Raw genomic sequence first — 19,499 nt, forward strand, 5'->3', positions numbered from 1 at the left:
GTCACCCATCTCCAGGGCTCATGTCCCTCAACCAGCAGCTCCTGGGGCTCAGAAGACCCTCAGAGGAGGCAGAAGGGGAGGGAGCAGTGCAGCCCCCAGCAGCCAATGCTGCTTCAAGCAAAAGAAACGAGGCCAAAGTGCAGCTCGCCCACTGCTTCGGGACACAGCAAAGTCCCCAAGCCCACTACAGCCACACATGGAAGGTTCTTCTCCAACAGGAAGCAAGAAGAGGGAAGTCCCAGGGTGGCTGTGCCCAGTGCATGCCCCGCAGCCCCGCTGGGCTCTGCCCTCACCTTCCTGCTGCTGTGCGAGGAGAAGCCGCGCGCGTGGCGCTGGGGGCTGCCCCCGCCCAGCTCCAGCTGTGGCTTCCAGACCTCCCCGTTGTCACTGCCCACTGACTTGGTGGGCGAGGGGCCCGAGTTGAGCAGGATCCCACTGTGCACCATCTCCTCCGTGCAGGTCAGGCGCAGGCTGCACAGGTACTCGTCCGTCTCCTTGTCCACCACAAGCAAGCGCGTCTCCGACTCCACCGCTTTGATGCGCTGCACAACCTGCAAAGGAGAAGAGCAACTGAGCTGAATTCAAGGACCACCAACTCCCCAACGTCCTCCTGCAGCTTTGGTTTTGCTGCAGGGTGCGAGATCACTGGCACTGCAGCCGCGGGTGATGGAGGAGAAGGGCAGAGCATGGCTTTGGGGGACCCCTGGGATGGAGTGCCTGTTGCCTGCAGCCCTGGATGATGGTGGTGACTGCTCTTTCCACCCCGTGTCCTGCAACCAACACAACAGCTCTGCCCAGAGCAGCTGCACAGACCACCTGGGATCACCCACTCTGCTCAGAGAGGAGCTCTCACAGAGGCTGCTTCATTACCTCCCTGAGCATTAGAAATCCTGTTGTGGGGTTTTGTTCCTTTCAAGGACAACATAATCTGTCCCACCAAACAGTCCTGCACATCCTCCTTCTGATCTGGGGTCTCTTTCTTCCCTCACACCCAGAGCAGGGTGGGGAGCCAGGGTGCACAGGGAGGAACCAAGCACCTATTCATGTCTTTGGTGCTCCCCACAGTGCCGGTGGGCTGACTGCCCCCACCCTGGGTGGACTTATGAAAGGAACAACTTGATCTGTACGTTCATCCCTACTCTTTGCTTGGGGTCAGCAGAGATAAGGGCAGTCAGTGCTGGGAGCAGGAGATGGGCCTGTCCCTGTGGGATACAGCTCCAGCAGTGCTGAATGGGGACCATTGTCCAGCTGCTGCCCGGCTCCTTCACGGGAATTGGTGACTGGCAGAGGCTCTGAAAGGAGATCACAGTGCCGGGGTGGTGGGGAGTGCTGGGAGGAGCTGATCCCAGCCAGGCACGGTGTAAATCACACCAGGAGAGGCTGTGATGGAAACGGGGCAAATCCAGGGCAGGCACAGGAGCAGGTTAAAGAGAAATCACCCCCAGACTCCCTGACAGCGCTGCAGGGGGCTGGCTCTGCCAGGCCTCCTCCTCTGAGCACAGGCCTTCATCCCGAGGAGGAGGGGGTGGCAATGCTGGCAATGCCACTCAGCAGCCTCCCCCAGTCATGGGGTGGGGTCCTGCAGACCACAGACTCCATGACCCCAGTCCAGCACTGGGCAACCCCCAATCCAGCACTGGGCTTCCTTATAGGGCTCCTGCTCTGATCTAGGTCACACTGGCCAGACACGCTGCAATTGCCAAGGTTAGAAGTGACAAACGAGCCTAATGCGCAATTAGCCAGCGTTTATTTACTCCCCTGCAAGCCCCATTCAAGGTCAACAGAGCTGGTATCTGCAACTGGAAAAAAAAAAAAGCAACCAACACGAAATTTATAGACTGCAGACAAAGCTGCTTGTCCTGAACCAACTAATCCTCTGCAGCCTCCAGCTCCTCGCGCCGGGCGGCCGCGTGCCCAGGGCTCCCGTCCACAGCCACCCTGAAGATGCTGCTCCACCGAGCCCCAGAAAATCCATCTGCTCCCTGTCAGATCTATTCACCTGTGATATCAGCTGGTGCTGCTGACACAGGTCAGGCAGTGCTGTGCCAGACCTGCTCTCCCAGAGAAGACCATGGGCAGCGGCAGGAGATGCAGGTGGGCAGTGCCAGGGCAAGAGCAGTGATGGAGCAAGTGTCCCCCCGTCCCCCGAGAGCCAGGGCTGAGCCAGGCAGGGACAGAGTGACACCAAGCAGCCCCTCATCCTCTCCCCATTAGCAGGGAGAAGCAGAAGGGACTTTTTGCAACAAACTCCCTGTGCAGCAAGTCACTCTGGGGACCAAGCAAGGGGGAGGAAGGCAAAGCAGCAGCCAGGCAGCCCGCGAGGTCCTGCCAGCACCCTACCCGTTTCCGAGCCATGGTCACCGCCTGGAGTCTGCAGCTCTTCTGAGGACAACAAGCATCTGTCGCCTTGGGACCTTCTCAGCACCGGACCCAGCCCCACGATTTCCGCAGCTCCACCCAAACAGACTTTCACCCCTGGTCTGCATCAGCACCAGCCCAACAGAGCCAGCCCAGGCCCTTCCACCCTTGCCAAACAACAGCTGCCCAGGAAGGAGACTCATGGTGCCACTGGGAACAGCTCAGCTCATCCCTCCTGCTCCCAGAGATGCCTGTGCCCATGCACGGTGCTGCCAGCCACAGAGAGAACCTGAAAGCTCTCCTGGCTTGGGCACAGCAGGAGAGCAGGAGCCACTTGCTCTGTCCTGCACACCCACTGCCTGCCCAGGTGAGGACCTGAGGAGCCAGAATGCAATTTTGCATCCAAGACATGAAATGCCCTGAGAACACGTTCTGCCCTGGCTCCTTGGGTACAGCCAGGGAAAAGAATCGGAGAACAAAGACACAAGCACCGCCAGCTCCAGCTCGAAACAGTTACACCCACACAGCAAGGCCTTGTTTGCTGCGGGTGCTGTCCCACCAGCTTCAGATGCACATGGAGAAGTGCTACTTATCCAAGGTCGGGGACCTCAGCAGCACAAGGAGAGGCCACAGCAAACCAGCTGCTGGAACCCATGGGCAGGACCTGGTGCCTAACCCACCACAGCATCACCCTGCCCACAGCCCAGCAGCACTGGGGGTTTTTTGGGGAGGGGAAGAGGCTCTCACCGTTTGGAGGCAAGAGGAAGGGCAATCCCAGAGGGTGTCTCAGGGCAGGGCTGCTCCTGCTCACACACACTAACGCCACCACAGCTGTGAGCTCCAGGGCACCCCAAGAAGGACACTGCCACCCATTCACAGCTCTGCAGCCAGGATTGAAACCTGCCTCTGCCACGGCCAAATCCTGCCTCTGCCATGGCCAAATCCTGCCTCTGCCAGCAGAAAATGGAAGACAGGACATTTTTTCCCCTTTCACTTGACCTACTGGAAAGCCCCCGCATGTTTCACAGGCAGAGTTGGCTGCCTCATCTCAGCTATCACCCATCCCCAGCATCCCAGTTCCAGCAGGGAGTTCTCATGGCTTCCAGTAGGACACAGTGCCTCGCAGGAACTCAGCCCTCCTTTCTGCCCAGCCAGATCAAAGATGTGGATCCTCCTTCAAAGGTTTTGAAATCACATTCAAGACAAACATTACTTCTTACGCAGCTGGCTCAGATCATCAAAACAGGCTCAGTTCTTTATAAAACCCCACCAAGCCCATGGAGAAAAGACCACAAGGCATCTTGAAGCCACCTGGAAGGTTCTGCCCCATCTTGGGCACAGCAAAATCCATGCCTGTAGGTGAACCTCAGGATCCTGAACCCCCAAAATACTGTTGCTACATGAGAAACATCCCTGCTCTGCCCCCATAAGGCCCAGGCAGAAGGGGCTGGCTGTAAGTTTTAAGATACTAAAGCACCAAACCCCACAGAGCCCCACAGACCATTAGGCAAAGGGGCACAGTTGGTGCTGTGCCCCTGCCAGGCTCTGCGTCTCAGGAGCAGCTCAAATCTCATTGCTTTGTTTTTAGGACTAAACTGTGTTTCAGCTTTATAAGCAGAAAATGACACGGCCCAAAGCGTGCAGCTTCTGTTACAGGGCTGAGAAGCTGCTGGCTTGGACCCCCCCCAGCACAGCCATGGGCTAGTAACAGCCATTATTTCCCCACAAGCCCTATCACACTGAAGCCAGCCAAACTGCTGAACATCTGCAGAGCTTGATCAGACAATTTTAAGGCATATTTATACACTCCAGGCTGCATAAGGAGGAGCAGCTCACCCAAAGTGGCCAAGAAAAGACACAGCTGAGCAGGAAATAAAGCCTGGGTCTCCCCCATTCCTTTCCACCACAGATTGCATAACACAGCAGTGCCCTGCCCATGCCAAAACACCTTCGGCTCTCCCACCTTCACACGATTACAACATCCCTTCCCCAGAAGAGAGACAGGCCACACCAAAAAACTGTTCTCATGGGAACTCGGCATCCCAGGCATGCAAAGCAACCCTACCCCTCGCAGCTCAGGCCTAGGATTTTGAGGGGCAGCCATCCCACCGCAGCACCCCCCAATGCTGGGTGGGCTGAGGATGCTCCAGCTCAGATATTTTGGGAGAAACTCCCCCCCCACCCCGACAGCCCAGCCTGGAGAGACTGGAGCTGGGCAGAGCCAAGCTGGTGGAGAGGGGGAGCTGAGAGCAAGGGGGTGCCCAGAGCCGGGGTGCCCAGGACCAGGGGGTGCCCAGAGCCGGGGTGCCCAGGACCAGGGGGTGCCCAGAGCCGGGGTGCCCAGGACCAGGGGGCACTTGCTTGGAGCTGGGGGGGTGCTCAAAGGCTGCAGGCTTGGAGCTGGGGGGTGCTCAGAGCCCGAGGGTGCCCAGAGCCGGGGTGCCCTGCCCGCCCCCCGCCCATACCTGGTGATGCGTCTCCTGCTCCACGTTCAGCCCGTTGACCTCGACGACGCGGTCCCCGGCGCGCAGCCCCGCGGCCTCGGCCGGCGACCCGGGCTCCACTTTGCGGATGAACTGCCCGCTCTTGCCCTTCTCGCCGTGCAGGTGGAAGCCGTAGCCGCTCTCCCCCTTCAGCATGCGGCACAGCCGCGGCTTCAGCTGGTCCTTGGCCATGGCCGGGGCCGCGGAGCGGGGGCCGGCGGAGCGGGGGCCCGTTTTATGGGCGGCCCGGGGCGGAGGGGCGGGCCGGGGCCGGCGCGGGGGCCGGGGCCGGGGCCGGGGCGCTGCGCTGCGCGGCCGTGGGGCTGCGCTGCCCCGCGGCGGGCGGGGACGCGGCCGGGCCGGGAGGAGCCGGGGCGGAGCCGCAGGTCGGGCCGGGGGTGGCCGAGGGACGGGGCGAGGGGAGGCGGGACCGGGGCTGGCACCGGGATCGGGACCCGCCATCCGTGCTGGCACCGGGACCGACACTGACACCGGGATCGGCACCGGGATCGGCACCAAGACTGGCGCGGACAGCCAGTGTCGGGACTGACGCTGGCACTAGCCCCAGAGCTGGGACCGGCGCTGGCACCGGGACCGGGTGGATAGAGCCGGTGGAGCCCCCGGGGCGATGGAGCAGGGATGCCCGGGGGTAATATTGCCCCAGGGCTAACGGAGCAGGGATGCCCGGGGCTAGTGGCAGCCTCCCCGGCTCACTGGGGCTCTTGTAGGCTCAGCTCTGGTTGCTGTGGCCGCCAGTGCAGCCCAGAGCCCCCACCCTGGAGCCAGCCCTGGAGGCCCCCAGGCCAGGGCAGTGGGCAGCCAGCCAAGCCCCCCACCTTCCAGGCCAGCCTGGGGACCACTGACCACACAAAGCCACTGAGCCGGGTCAATGCTGTGTCTCTGGGCCAGGGTGCCACCCCTGCTGCCCCCCAGGAAGGAGTGGCCAGGCCAAGGCTCATCCATGGAGCAGTGATGCTCTCCAGGACATGGGCAAGGACCACCCCAGCCTGTGGTCGTGGGGAGATATGGGGCTCTCGGAGGGATGTCTTGGCTGGCCTGGCACACGCCGAGCTCGTGGGCTGATGCACTTCATACCTTGATGTGGAGGAGCTCTAAAATGTTCTCTGTCCCCCTGAACACCAGGGCAGGGGTTCGTTAGCAGGCAGCTCTGCTGCTCCAATCCCTGATATCCCTGGAAGGGAAAGGCTCCTGCTCCACCTCAAGTGTCCCTGCCTAGACACTCTCTGGGTTTCACTAGCAATGACCTTGTTTTGGTGAAACACAGAGATCCCCATCTTCACACTTCTGCATTCCTGGTCTTCATTTCCTTGGTGTCTCCCACAAGGAGGAAACTGCCCAGGTTCATGTTCCCAGCCCTGGTGCTGCCCCTTGTGTCCCCGTGCTCTCCTCTGTGGCATTTCTCCTTCTTCAGCTGTTTTCCTACCAGATTTTTATAGAGCCAAAGCAAACACAGGGGCCAGCCTGAGGCAGTAAATAAGAGAAATTAATATTGATTTGCTTTTAATTTGAAGGCTTCTTCTTCTTAAAAAAAAAAAAAAAAAAAAAGGCTTCTGCTGCAGTTACACATGATGCTTGAAGAAAGAAGATGTGATGTGTCTTAGAGGAGAGTCACTATCCTGGGGGGGGGAAATAGCATTCTTTATCTCTAGCACTTCTTCTCACCTTCATTTTTTTTTCCAGGCAATGTGGCTCTTTGGATGGTGCATTTGAGGGGAGAGCACAGGGCTCAAAATCTTGGGTGACAACAGAAGAGGCCGGAGAGCCGAGAAATTCAGAGACTGTTTCATTTGCTGTCGGAGGCAAGTGCTCCCCTGAGCCTCTTTGTGGAGTCCTGATGCTTTTTATCAGGCTGGAGGAGTGCGAATAATTGATTTTTCCACTCACTGGCCAAACCAAAAAACTGGAGGGGGAGGGAGGAGAAGGAATTATTTCAAGTTTATTTGGACAAAAAAAGTTTTTATTTTTATTCGGGGCAATAAAAACACGAGGGAGAAAATCCTTTGGGTGGTCAGACAGAATATTTTAACTCTTTGAACATCTTTCTGAAAGGGTTGGTAGCTTGCAAAACAGTAAAAAGGAGAAAATAGCACTTCAAAAAGGTGAAAACAGGAAGTTGGAGTTTTTTGCAAATGCTTATTTTCTTTGATCACAAGCATTTTCTCATGTGTGACCTGGATTTGTTGATTTTTTGTCAACCTCAGCGTCACCAAAAGGCTTTTTTTCCCCAAAAAACCCCCATCTATTCATTGTAGATCAATTAGAGAGGGTCAGGTACTGAGTATTCCCCATCCAGAAAGAGGATGTAACATAGCAGAGATGCTGGGATCTGCCAGCTGCTCCCAGGAAGGCTTTAGCAAACTTTTCTGCCAAGGATCCCTGTCCATCTTGGTGACAGCATCCCAGCACTTGCTCCCAGGGGACACTGGGACCCCGCCCAAGCTGCTACCAGGACCCCACTCCTATAGGGACAAGTGGGGAACTTGGCAGAGCCCCGACTCAGCACAGGATTTTTGCCTGTTTCTGGTCACACACCTTGTGACCCTAAAATGGAGCATTTATGTTATGATGCCACTGCCCTGGGGACTGCCCGAGTCCTGCTGTGGTTGAGCCCAGCCTGTGCACGGGGCTGGGATGTCCTGCCTGTCCTGGGTGAACATCTCCATGTGTGCTTCAGCACCGATGTGGTTCAGAGAGAAATGCTGGGTGTATTGGCTGCAGCTGATGGGAAGGAGCTGGAAAGAACTGGAAAACACGTTGTGCAAAAGTGCATCCTCCCACGTTACAAAACCCCTTCAGTTCTTGAGGCTGTTCTGCCTCTTCCCACCTGGGGCCATTGCAGAAACAAAGGAGAGAGCAGGGGAGGGCTCCTGCACCCACTGCTGTACCAGAGCTAGGATTAAATCCAGCAGATACTGCACAGGTGAGGTGTTTTATTTTCATTTAAATTTCTGTGGGTTTGATTTGGGCAGATGTTTAAGTCCACATTGGGCCATTCTGGAGGCTGAGAGAGTTCATGTGACCCATGTGCTTACTGGCTTGGAAGGCTTTGAAGCTCTTTTTGTTTGCCATCTGCTTCTAGCTCCTCCACTGCACTTGGCTGAGCAGTGACAGAGAATGACACCTGTGATCTCATCCCTGTTTGCTTTAGGCCTGATCCTGTTGCCTCACTAATGCAAAGCACAGGTGCTGTGAAAACTTTCAGGATTATGGACTTCCGGCTTGACCAACAGGGTCTCTGCTGGGGGGAGGGATTTTTGGAGTCCATAAAGTCCATCTTCATCCAGGAAAGTGGCGAGTCCTTGGTGGGTAACCTGAGCCTGCTGGGGCTGACTTGTCTCTGTGGCTGTGGAGGATGAGGGGCTGTTGGAGGGGCAAAATGTGGGTCCCTCCCCTGGGCTTGTCCTGCTCTGGGATGGGTGGGAGCTCTGCCAAAGGCAGTGGGAGGGCAGGGGAAAAGCTGGGTGCTGCCAGACACCCCTCCCTCCTCCGGCTTCCGTGAGACACCAGTTCCCATTCCAGTCATGGGAGAAGCTGGCAGGGAGATGCTCTTCCTCCCACCCAGCCTCCTCCTCCCTGGTGTTTGTCCACCCCCCACTCCACACCCAGCTTCCCACCGTGGAGCTGGAGCTCTCCGGGCTGGTTACAGCTGTGCTCTGTGTCCCAGGAGACCTTGGCTGCCTGTGGCACCTTCTTCCTGGCTCTGGAGGAAGACCTGGGCCCCTCTACCCAAGCCCAGGGACATATCCTCATCAGCAGTGGTGCTGCTGAGAGCCCCTGCTGCTGCACTAATTAGCTCCAGCTATTAATAAATGAAGCCCCAGGCCTCCTGCCTGGCATGGATGTGGCTGTGTTTGTTTTGCCATCACCTGGTGTGGGGCTGGTGGGTCCTGGTTGCTCTCAGGGGAGCAACAGCTCTTTCAGAGCAGGGAAAAACAATTATTTACTTGCTCTGCCAGAGGAACTGGGAATGAGAGCTGATAAAAAGCACTACCTGATTTTCTCTAGGCCTCTGTGTGTGGCACTATTGAGCTGTAAACATTTTCCAGGTTAGATTTAGATAGAAGAAGAACTGATCATTAGGAGGATTAATTATATGTTTTGTGGGTTGTGAAAGTCCAGAAAGTTCAATTACACTGCTGAGAGCTGGGAGATCCCTCTTACATGAGCTGGCAGGGAGGAATCTGCCCAGGCCCTGCATTACTTGCAGGCAGGTGCAGCATTACAGGCACCAGGGGACTGGTGGTGCTGGATGCTGTGCAGGTGTGGAGCTGGCACAGGTCCCCAGCCAGGCTGGGCACACCTGGGACCTCCCACACCTCAGCACACCCACAGATAAGGGTGTGAGCAATGGTGCTGCTCCCACCCCCCACTGGTGTGCAGGGCCCCCCGCTCCACACCCTGTGTCCCCATGGCGTGGGCACCTCACAGCCCTCCCACTGGCTCTGGGACCCCCTGTCCCTGGGAGCACCAGTCCTTGGGAGCACCCATTCCCGGGAGCACCCACTCCCAGGAGCAGCCATCCCTGGCAGCTCCCATTCCCAGGACAGTCCATTCCCACTCCCGCACCCGCGGCAGGTGCGCGGCCCCGCGGGAGCAGCGCGGGCGCTCCCCGATCGCAGCCGGGTACGGGCAACACGGAGAGCCAGGAGCTGGCCCGGCCCTCAGGACACCGGGGGGACACCCGGGGGTGGGAATTGGGGGCCCATGACAGGTTGTCAACCTGGCTTTTCCCCTCGGACACCCCGGGAACAGCCCCGGGACTGCTGCAGCTCGGCAGGGACAGCTCTGCCCGCGTCTCCCGGCCGCTGTCACCAGAGCAGCGCTCCGCACAGCTTGGGAACAGGCAAAGCAGCGCGCACGGAGATACCTTATCTCCTGCTCTCTACAGCTTCCCTCCCCTTATCTCCAGCCTGGGGCAGTTCCCTTGGGCAGCGTCAGCGTGGAGGTGTGGACAGCCCGGCTGGATGAGATGGATGGTACCTCTGCAGACCCCAGCTCAGCACCCCATCCCGCAGCCCTGGGCTCCCCACAGGGACATCTGGGACCATCACAGGGACCATCCAGCGCACCCAGCTCTGCCCAGGGGTTTTCCATCCCCAGCCACCACCACTGCCAAAAGGGGCCACCCTTCAGAGAGGGACTCAGGCCTGGTACCAGCCTTCTGCATCCCAGTTGGGCAAGGAACAGCTTCTGAGCAGAGCTGACGATGAAGGAAATTCCTTGGGGAGTTTTCTTCCTCCTGGTGCAGGCAGGGGCCCTGCAGCCATTGTATGTGCCCTGGCCAGCCCCCCTGTGAGCTCACACCGGCTCCCCCGGGGCTGCCAGTTCCTGTCCCTGGCCCCAGCGTGCAAGGCTGCCTCGGTGGATGCTGCTGGTCCCCTGGGAGAGGCCAGGGAGCCGGGAAGGAAAGGGACCCACCCTGGGCTCAGACAGTGTAGGGGTGGGACATTTTCCTGCCAGCCGCAGCCCCTGCGACTTGCCTGCCTCTTGGACTGGAATAAAACACATCCGTTGGCGTGGGGCAGGCTGGGTGCCAGTGTTCTCCCTCCAGGAAAGACTGGCCTTGTCACCAGCCCGGCTCCAGCTGGCACTGCTGAACCTGCAGAACTCCCCGGTGGCACCTCGGGGATGGACCTGGACCACGAGCAGGACCCAGGTCCAAACCCTGCATGTGCTGCTTGAGGAGCCAGAGCCTGGGAGTGGCCCCATCCCCGGGCTGCCCGAGCCTGGAGCAGCTGGACAGGCTTGAGCGCAGAGCTCCTGTCCCTTCCCGGGCCCGTGGGCTGGGTTGGGGCCGTGCAGACGGTGAGGCACCCTTGGGAGATGCTCCTCACTCTGCAAGGGTGCAGGGACAAGGGCAGGGTGGCCGGGCTTGTCCTCACCCGTGTTGCAGCTTCCCAGCCCCTCACATCGGCACGGCCACAAGATGGCACATGGCAAAGCCACTCGGGTGTCGCTGCACCGCTCCCTGCCCACCACCCCGCAGCCTCGGGAACCGGGTGGGACGTGCTGGGAGGGAAGAGGTGACATGTTCCACACTCACTCGGGGATTCCTGAGCCCCCCACGTCTCCCAAAATGGAATAGTCCTCCTGACAAGAATTCCTGGGGGTGCATTTTGTATTGGAGCACCCAGGGTGGCCAGAACAGGGCTATCTGTAGTCCAGGTTGTGGGGTCCCCTTAGTCCAGGCATACAACCCCCCAGAGTGAGGGGACAGGGGGCAGCTCATGAGGATTATGGAGTTTCCCCCAGGATCAGTCTTTTAGAAGGGATTAGATTAACATCCCTCAGGGATGGCTGGGTCCTCCCCTGAGCAGGAGGGGTAATTAAGCACCTCTGGAAGATTTCTTCCATTTTATTTGGTTTATTGAGACCTGCAGAAGGCCCAGAGCACTCCTGAGAGCTGGGAGCACAGAGAAAATCATTATACAGCCCCAGCGGGGAATAAGCTCACGCTCCTCAACAGCAGCAGGGAAAATTATTTTACCAGGTGAGAAATGAAGGGCTGTGGTCAACTGAGTGGCCCCTGGGTTTGGCCCCAGCAATTGGCACGTCCAACCATTCTGTTCTGACAGAGGGAAGCTCTTACTTGAGTCATGTCTCTCGTTGCACCAGCCTTTATCCCCATCCCTGTGCATGCTCCTGAGCAGAGCTGACCTTTTTGGGCTCCACTTCATCACTCACCTCCACCGAGAGCAGCCGTCTGGCTCAGTGGCCCCTCCACAGGCTTCCTGGCACCCGGGCAGCTCCAGCCCTTTGCAAGCACAGCTGCCTAATGGGTTGCTGGCAATCCTGTCTTATTTGGCCCAGCCCAGCTCCCTAGCACAGAGCAGGAATGGGAAAATCAGATGGGGAGAAGAGAGAGGGGACATGGAGGAGAAACTGGTTGGGAATAAACTGGGAGAGAACGATCTCCCACATGTTACAGCACCCGAAATCCTCCCCAAGATGCAGCAAGGGGTGATGCAGCCCCCCAGGCTAGGTGTGTGCCCACCTGCCCCAGCAAGCACTGCCAGGGGGTTTCCCTTCAGACCTGACCTAAAGGACACAATCCCAACACAGCCCCCACTGTCCCCACTCTACAACTGGCCGCAGGGCTTGGCAGGAGCAAGAGGCAGCTCATGCAAGAGGGGTGGAAGCAGCTCTTTTTGCCTGATTTCCTGGAAAATCCATCAGCGCTGGCGGGTGTGAGCTCAGCAGTTCCCAGGAGACAGACTCTGTTTTGCCTAGAGCTCAGATCCCACTACTCCAGCACCTTCACCTGCCCAGCCCTGAGGCTCCTCCTTGTTTTAATGGGGAATAACATGTCTTTTCATCAGTGGAGACATACAGAAAATTAAGCTTTAAGCAGGCAAACGAGCAGCCAGAGCAGTGAGGACTCGCAGATCCCAGGCCAGGAAAGATTCTAACTTTGTCATCTTAATTGACACTTAGCCTGGCAGTAACTCCCTGATGGGCAGTAAAACAGATTTACAGTAAAGCTGCAAGAGAAACTGTGTCAAGGAGTTAAATCATGTAAGAAAAATCTGGGAGTGACCCAGCTGCTGCAGTGCCTGCCCCGCGAGGGGCTGTACCAGGCTTTGCTTTAAAAACACTGAAACACAGCACAATGAAGCCAAAGTTTCCTTTGATCAGTTGTCATTTTAATGAGGGCAGGTTCCTAGGAAGCAAACGGTGCATGTTTGTATCGTATTGCAAACAAGCTAGTACAGAAATCTAAAAAAAAAATAATAAATAAACAAAAATAAATATCTTCCCTGTTTGTTCTCCCCGAGTTTGTAGCACTGGGTTGACCTGAAAACAAGATGGATTCACCACTGCGCCTGGACAGCGGCCACGAAAAAAAATCACATTTTTTGGAATGCAATTGTCTGTGTGGTTCCCGAGAGGTCAGAGTACCCGGAGATCCCCCGCTGAGGCTCCTCCTGCAGCCGGGGTGACGAGTTTCCACCCGGGGCAGCCGAGACCCCCGCGGCGCGGGGAGCATCTCCGTCCCTGCCGGGCCCGCTCAGCGCATCAGAGCCGCGTCTGCCGGCGGGAGAAGCTGAACGGAGAAGAGGAACCGGGTTATTTCGGAGCCTGAGCGCCTGGCTGCGCAGCCGAGGCCCCCACACACACTTCGCTCCCCACGTGGGACCCCATTTCACCCCGTTCAGCCCTTCAATCACGGCTGCATTCGTGGTACTTGTGAAATATTCCCCTCCGTGGGCTCAGCCCCGGTGGGCGGTGCCTGCAGACTCTCCCCTCCTGCCCTCGCACACGGATTAACCCCACGCAGACACCCGAATTCCGGGCTTGGATCTGCCTGCGTGGAAAGTTGGCTGTGAAATCAGAGGGATGCACCACGGGAGGCAGGTGGGGAGCCCCAGCCGGGGCACCGGGGCTGCTGTGCCCGCACCCGGCCGGGCTGCGGGAGCGGCCGGGGCAGCGCGGACAGCACCGGCTGAGCTGACCCCTCCGGGCAATCCCGGAAAGATCCTGATCCCAGATTCCCTTCAAAAAGGGAAGGGGGAGAGCAATGCAGCGTCAGTTTCAGGGGCTGATCCAACAGCCAAAAGCCCCCGTGGGTGTCAGCTGGATGTTGGCTCCAGCTTGACATAAGAGGAAAGAAATTCCAAGCCTGGATGCAGCCCGCGCCGGCCCCAGGCAGCCGGGCCGAGCCCCGCGCTGGCCGGGAAAGGGATCCCGTGAGGGGCCAAGCCGGGAGCCCCTCGGCACCACCGACCCCATGGGCACCGGGAGGGGGTCACGGGGACCACCCGCCTCCTTTTGCTGCCCTAAAGCCAAAGGGCAGCTCCGCCAAACGCGCCCTACGGGAGGAGGAACAACTGCCCCCTGCGCTGTCCTGCTCGGCTGGGCGCGACAAACCTTGCGGTGCGAGTTCGAAAAGGTGCAAGAGACTCAACTCTGGTTGAGTGAACCCCCCCTTGTGGCTTCCTGCACCCCCGGTTACCTGGTGAGCCCCCCGAGCGCCCCGGGTGCCGCAGCAAGGCTCCAGAGCCCCTCAAGCATCCCGGGGCGCTGCGGAGGGACCGTGCCCCCCAGCCCCGGTGACAACCCCCGGGCTCCACCGCCTCCCTGCCCGCCCGTCGGTGTCCCCGGTTACCTGAGCTGCGCGGGGCCCGGGGGGGGCCGGGCGGGGGCCGCCCCAGCCCCGCCGGAGCAGACGCTGCAGGAGGCGGCCGGGGTCGGGCGGCGGTGGGGTGATCTCCCCGGCTCGGGGCTGGCTCGGGAGGGTCTCCCCGGCCCGCGGGCGGTCCGGGGGCGGTGATGGGGCTCCCGCGGGCCGGGGAGGGGGCTCGGCCGGCAGCTCCCGGCGCCAGAGGTAGGGGGAGCGGCGGACCCCCATGAGCAGCCCCGAGGCGCGGCCCACTGTGTGGTACCGGGGGCTGGCGACGTGCTTGTACCAGGCGCCCGCCGGTGCCGCCGGCAGCATCAGTCCCAGCAGCACCAGGGCCCCCCAGGTGCCCCCCGACAGCTGCCCCCTCCCCATCGCGCCGGGCAGGGTGCGGACAGGGGTGCACCCCGGCCCCGGGAGCCCCGGTGAAGGCTGCCCTGCGCCCGCGCCCCGCCGGTTTATACCGCCCGCCGTCGGGAGGGGCCCCCGCGGCTCCGCCCCGGCAGCCCCCGGCCCCCCGCACCTCCTATCCGCCGCTTCCAGCGTCCTCCCCGCTCTCCTCCCGCGACGCCGGCATCCTCCCCATGGCCCCGAGCATCTCCCCCATCCTTGAGCATCCCCTTTGCTGCCCTGAGCATCTCCCCGCAGCCCTGAGCATCCTTGAGCATCCTTGAGCATCCCCCTGCAGCCCGGAGCACCTTCTGTTTCCCTGCAGCAATGCACCAACTTTGGGCTCAACCTTGCCACCCAGGAGTGGAAGATTTCTTCATTCCTAGAGATACACCTCGAGTTGTCTGTGTATTTTTGGCAGAACTTGAAGAACTTGTCAGGTTGATAAACTCTGCGGGGACTGAGCTGAACTCCTTCCTCCCAGTGCATGGAATGATCCTGCTCTCAGCTGCCTGGTGTCTCTGCAAGGCACTGAGATCCTCCAGGCTGACTCAGCCAAGCTCTGGATCTCGAGCAGAGAGCATGGTGCCTCTCCCAAGTATCTGAAAATATCTTTCAAAGGAAACAGCTGACAAGCATTTTTGCCTTCTATTTATACTCTAAGCAGCTAAAGCACAATTTTAGGCTTCTCATTCTCCTCGCAGAAGCCCACGCTCCCACAAACCCCACAGGGACACATGGCACCATGCTGCTCTGAGGGGGTCTTCGTGCCAGGAACTCCCCCAGAGGAACAAAATCCTGGTTCTTCATGGTAGATGGAAAGCTTTTGAATACATCCTGGTTCCTATGGAAGTTTTCTACAAAATTATAGACTGGTTTGGGTTGGAAGGGACCTTAAAGATCACTAGGTTCCAACCCCCCTGCAGGGGCAGGGACACCTCCCACCAGACCAGGTTGCTCCAAGCCCCATCCAACCTGGGCTTGAACATTCCAGGGATGGGGCAGCCACAGCTTCTCTGGGCAACCTGGGCCAGCACCTTCCCACCCTCATGCTGAAGAAATTACTAGTGATGTCTAACCTAAATCTCCCCCTTTTCAGTTTAAAACCATTACCCCTTGTCTTATCACTGCCCTCTCTGGTGAAGAGTTTCCTACATATTCCCATGGGATTAAGATTTCAGCCTCTTGGGTCACTTCTGTAAGCTCCAGGTGCTTGGGTTCACCCGAGCAGAGTCCAGCTGCTCTCCAGCCCTTTTAAAACTCCCACTTTTACATTTTCACTTAATAGACACAATTATTAGCTCCAGCACCACGTTTACCAACTACATGGACACTGAGCCAAGACTTTGCTCCACTGCCCCGGTGCTTGGACAAACCCTTAGTGTTGTCCTTCCACATTTGCAGAGGTGAAGGGCAATGGGATCTAATCACATGGCTCTGATTTAAGGTCTTTTTCTTTTATTTTGGAACAAAAATAATCTTTTTGTCACTCTGCTATTGGAAGGGTCCCAGTTGCCAAGGAGGAGGCTGCAGATGCTGCAGCTCCCCATCCTGCTGGACACTGAGGTTCTCTGGGATGTATCTCCCTCTTCTCCACTGGACCAGCCATCACCACAGCACTAAGCTGAGGTAGTGGAGCACAAACTGGGGGTTCAGGCTGAAAAACTGGGGGTTGAGGGGAGTGAGCAGCCAGAGGCAGCACGTCCCAAAGCCCTGCAGCAAACCCAGCCGAGCCCTCCCACAGCCCTGGCTCCCTCCCCCATTTAATGCCTGTTGTGCTCTTGCCTCCCACCACACACATTACTGAACCCAGGCAGGATTTGTGGCTTTTGAGAATGATCTAAATGAATTTGATGTCCCAGAAAGAGGCACTTGAAAAATAAACCGGTGTGGTTTAATGATAGCATTTTCCACATTTTTATTATAATGACTCTGGTGTTTATTGGGAGGTTAGAAACCCAGCCGAGCACGAAAACAAAGCAATTGCAGAGGCCAGCCCTGTGGTGGGGGCTCTGCACACCCCGCCATTAACACTCGTTCTAGACATGACACTTCTTACCCACTTGGTCTCTCCAGCATCTCTCTGTGGGAGTATGATGAGAGGATGGTAGCAACACCATTTTGCAGGAGGAGCCTCAGGCAGTCTGCCCCCTCCTCTGGCCCTGCAGCACCCTGCAAACACACACGGGCTCTTCATGGGGAGCATCCTGGGGTGTGGGCTGGGAAACTGAGGGCCCAGGGAGTCCAAGTGAGTCAAGGACCTCACAAGCGAATGGCAGGTCCAGCCAAAACACAGTCTCCTGCACTGAGGTCCTTCACCTGGAGACTCTGCCCAGCTCTGCCTTCCTACACAGGGTGCAGGTTTGCCTCGGAGGGACGGGCACAGCACAGACAAAAGAGGCTGCCTGGGGGTGAAACCAGCTGGAGGCATAAGAAATGGCACAGGAGCTGAGATCTGAGGCTGCAGCATGAAGGGGCTTTGCTGCCCATCCCCTACCACCCCCAGCTGGTGCAGAGCCTGGTGCTGCTGCACGTTGTCTTTCAGATAAGGTTCAAAGCTGAGCATGAGTTACCTGGCACTGAAGATCCCATCTGAAAGGTGAAGGGGAGAAATCCCCTGCCTGGCTGCCCCGGAGGTCTGGGCCCTGCCACTCACCTCTGCCAAGTTCCTGCCATTCACCCTCCAACCCCTTTCCCGGATCCACATCCCTGCTGCCTCTTGCATCACTTCAACCCAGAGTGAGCAACGTCTTAATGGCAAGAAAAAAATATCCCCACACATGTGGCTCAGCAAACCCTGCTGCTTCCCAACACCCAACCCACCACTGAGCTCTTCCCCTGGATGGAAATGAGTGTATCTTCCTCAGAAGCAGGGATCAACCTCTTCAGGAGCAGGACCCAAGCAGGCTGGGTCCTCTGGGGACTGCAGTGACAGCCCCCCAGGCAGATACTCCCAGGAATAACAAATTTTGCCATTTTCTTGCATGTATAGTGTGTCCTGGGGTAATACATTCAGATTACAGAGCGACTCCTTTCACCAGTGATTCAGAACAAGCTGGTTAAATGCTATTTCTTTGTTCCTCTGAAATAAAGGAGCTGTAGCTGATACAAACAAATTACAATTTCAAACTGTGAGGCAAGACACACCTCAGCTCCACGCTCAAGCTGCTGCATATTTTGGTGGCTCTGAAGAGAAAGAGGAAACAATAAGTGGTTTTGCCTAATGTTGCAACCCTTCTCATTAAAAGTGCACTTAATTAACTCATTTACTCCCAAAATTCTACTAATTCCTCACTATTTTTAGGCTCATGTATTATTTGAAGAGGTTTTTTTCCAGGGTCCAGTCACATGGAAGTTAAACAGCAAGGACTCAAGTCTCCAAAGGATAATAAACTATCTCAAATTACTTTGCTAATGGAACAAAGAGTACTGTAAATGTCACACACGACCTAACAAGAGTGGCAGAAACCTTTACATGAAACAATGGATCCATTAGCACTCAGTTAAAAAAACCAGAACACACAGACTCAGGATACTTTTGCACAGTTCCATGGAGCTCGGAGCCAAATGAACTGGTTTGGTCACTATGTTCTGCAGCTGAGCTCCCAGCCTGCTCACTGCTCACCAGGAATCTCAGGGCATCGATTATTTAGGATTTTAAAGCCCTTTATAGACCCTGATGAAGCCCCACAGCACTGCCCTGAGTCAGTGGAATTATTTCTGCTTAAAGTTGATGTACAGGGAGGGAATAACTGAATCACCGGCTGGAGACCACGCCTGACCCAAGGTGCAGAGCCAGATCCTCTGCACGACCCACCAAACTCCATTAATTGGTGGAGTTTATTGAAGTTATCCATCATCTGATGGGCTATGGGCAGGATCCTTCATTCTGACGTGACTCATCACCTTGAGAACCCAACTCTGGTGGGGCTGCCCGGGCTCATCGCACTGCCCAGCCATCCTGCCCCTCTGCTGCCTGTTTTGCCTCCAAAAGTTGCAGTTGTTAAGAGAGTCACTAAACATCCCAAGGGTGGAAGCACCATCATCCTAGAGCGACTTGGACATGATGTGCAACCATCAGAGTCAGGATGGCAAAATCATGGGGATGTGGCATGAGAGAACGGCCTTAGAACAGCAGTGAGGAAGCAGACAAGACAAACATCTGAAATGCAGGTAGAAGAGCAGGGAAAAAAGATGCCATCAGAGGCTGCCTCTCATGGCAGCAGATTCCTCAGCCCCCTCCAGCCCGTGATTCAGTCTTTCTCCTGGAAGTAATTTACTATAACAAAGAGGAGTTAATACCCTGATGTGAGAAGGATGGAGTACATTTGGCTCTGATCTGATGTTTACTGTAAGGAAAAAAGAGTTGTGAGATTAATCTTTTCTTTGACAGCTCTGAGACCTCTTCACCCAACCCCTAAGTGCTCTCCTATTTTCTTGAAATTTAATTAGTACACACAATTATACACACGTGAGATAATTGGAGTAGAGAGCTCCAAGACATGTAGATGCCAACAAAATTTGTTTTCAAGCAGATCTGCACAGGTGGAGTATGTATTGTTTGGCATGAACACTGGGTTAAGAGTTGCACTTGCAAACCCCTCTGAGGTACCCAAAGGAGGCAGATGAGCAGCCCTGCAACCACAGCACCACAACCAGCACTGAACATGTTACAACGGTGTTGCAAGGAGCACAATGCTACAAAAATCAGCCCAACATCCCACACTGACCACGTGCAATCCTCACTGCTCCTTCTGCAGTCCCTGTCAGTGGGAGATGGACCCTTCCTAAAATGTAGAAACAAAAAAAAATAAACACATTAATCAGAGTGAAGTGGCCAGGGTGACAGGGCACCAAGTGGGGAGAGACAAGCTGCCAGCTGCATTCCTGAAGTATCCCTTATTGCTGCCTGCCCTCCCCAGCTTGCTGAGCCTTAGGATTGCTGAGTATAGATGTGGGGATGAAAACACACCTTGTGGTTGGAAGAGCACCCCCTGCCCAGCAGCTGTTTGCCCAGCCGGGCACTGGGCTGGACTGGATCAAGCCTGGCTGAGGTTTGGTCACAGCTCAGCTCCACGGATGCTCCCCAGGCCCCAGCCCTGCCCCATGGCCCCTCTGCTGTGCCCACC

At 57.1% G+C, this 19,499-nt stretch overlaps 2 protein-coding genes across 3 annotated transcripts in view; both read right to left on the minus strand.

Moving 5' to 3' along the window:
* Positions 1–5,126, minus strand: part of NHERF2 (NHERF family PDZ scaffold protein 2) — a 32,083-nt gene extending 26,957 nt beyond the window's left edge. Inside the window, exons 1-2 of one of the 2 annotated variants that reach the window (XM_051631733.1) lie at positions 4,824–5,126; positions 294–551 (exon numbers count right to left, since the gene is read on the minus strand). In XM_051631733.1, coding sequence (XP_051487693.1) covers positions 294–551; positions 4,824–5,033 — 468 coding nt within the window. In that variant the 5' untranslated portion in view covers positions 5,034–5,126. Of the gene's footprint in view, positions 1–293; positions 552–2,340; positions 2,372–4,823 lie in introns of those variants that run through there. The other variant, XM_051631734.1, reaches the window with a different exon arrangement.
* Positions 5,127–12,870: 7,744 nt separating this feature from the next.
* Positions 12,871–14,355, minus strand: NPW (neuropeptide W). Its single transcript, XM_051632442.1, has 2 exons — positions 13,969–14,355; positions 12,871–12,906 (listed from the first exon to the last, which is right to left on the minus strand). Exons 1-2 carry the CDS (start codon positions 14,353–14,355, stop codon positions 12,871–12,873), a joined length of 423 nt encoding a protein of 140 aa, XP_051488402.1.
* Positions 14,356–19,499: the final 5,144 nt, after the last annotated feature.

The sequence above is a fragment of the Apus apus genome, chromosome 14 (assembly GCF_020740795.1).
Source record: "Apus apus isolate bApuApu2 chromosome 14, bApuApu2.pri.cur, whole genome shotgun sequence".
NCBI classification, from domain to species: Eukaryota; Metazoa; Chordata; class Aves; order Apodiformes; family Apodidae; genus Apus; species Apus apus.

What these genes read in the sequence shown, in the direction of transcription:
- NPW (XM_051632442.1), bottom strand. Translation starts at nt 14,355, where the DNA reads ATGGGGAGGGGGCAGCTGTCGGGGGGCACCTGGGGGGCCCTGGTGCTG. An exon ending in CCGGGCCCCGCGCAGCTCAG is followed by an intron (nt 12,907 to 13,968) that starts GTAACCGGGGAC and finishes TTCTCCGTTCAG; the next exon opens with CTTCTCCCGCCGGCAGACGC.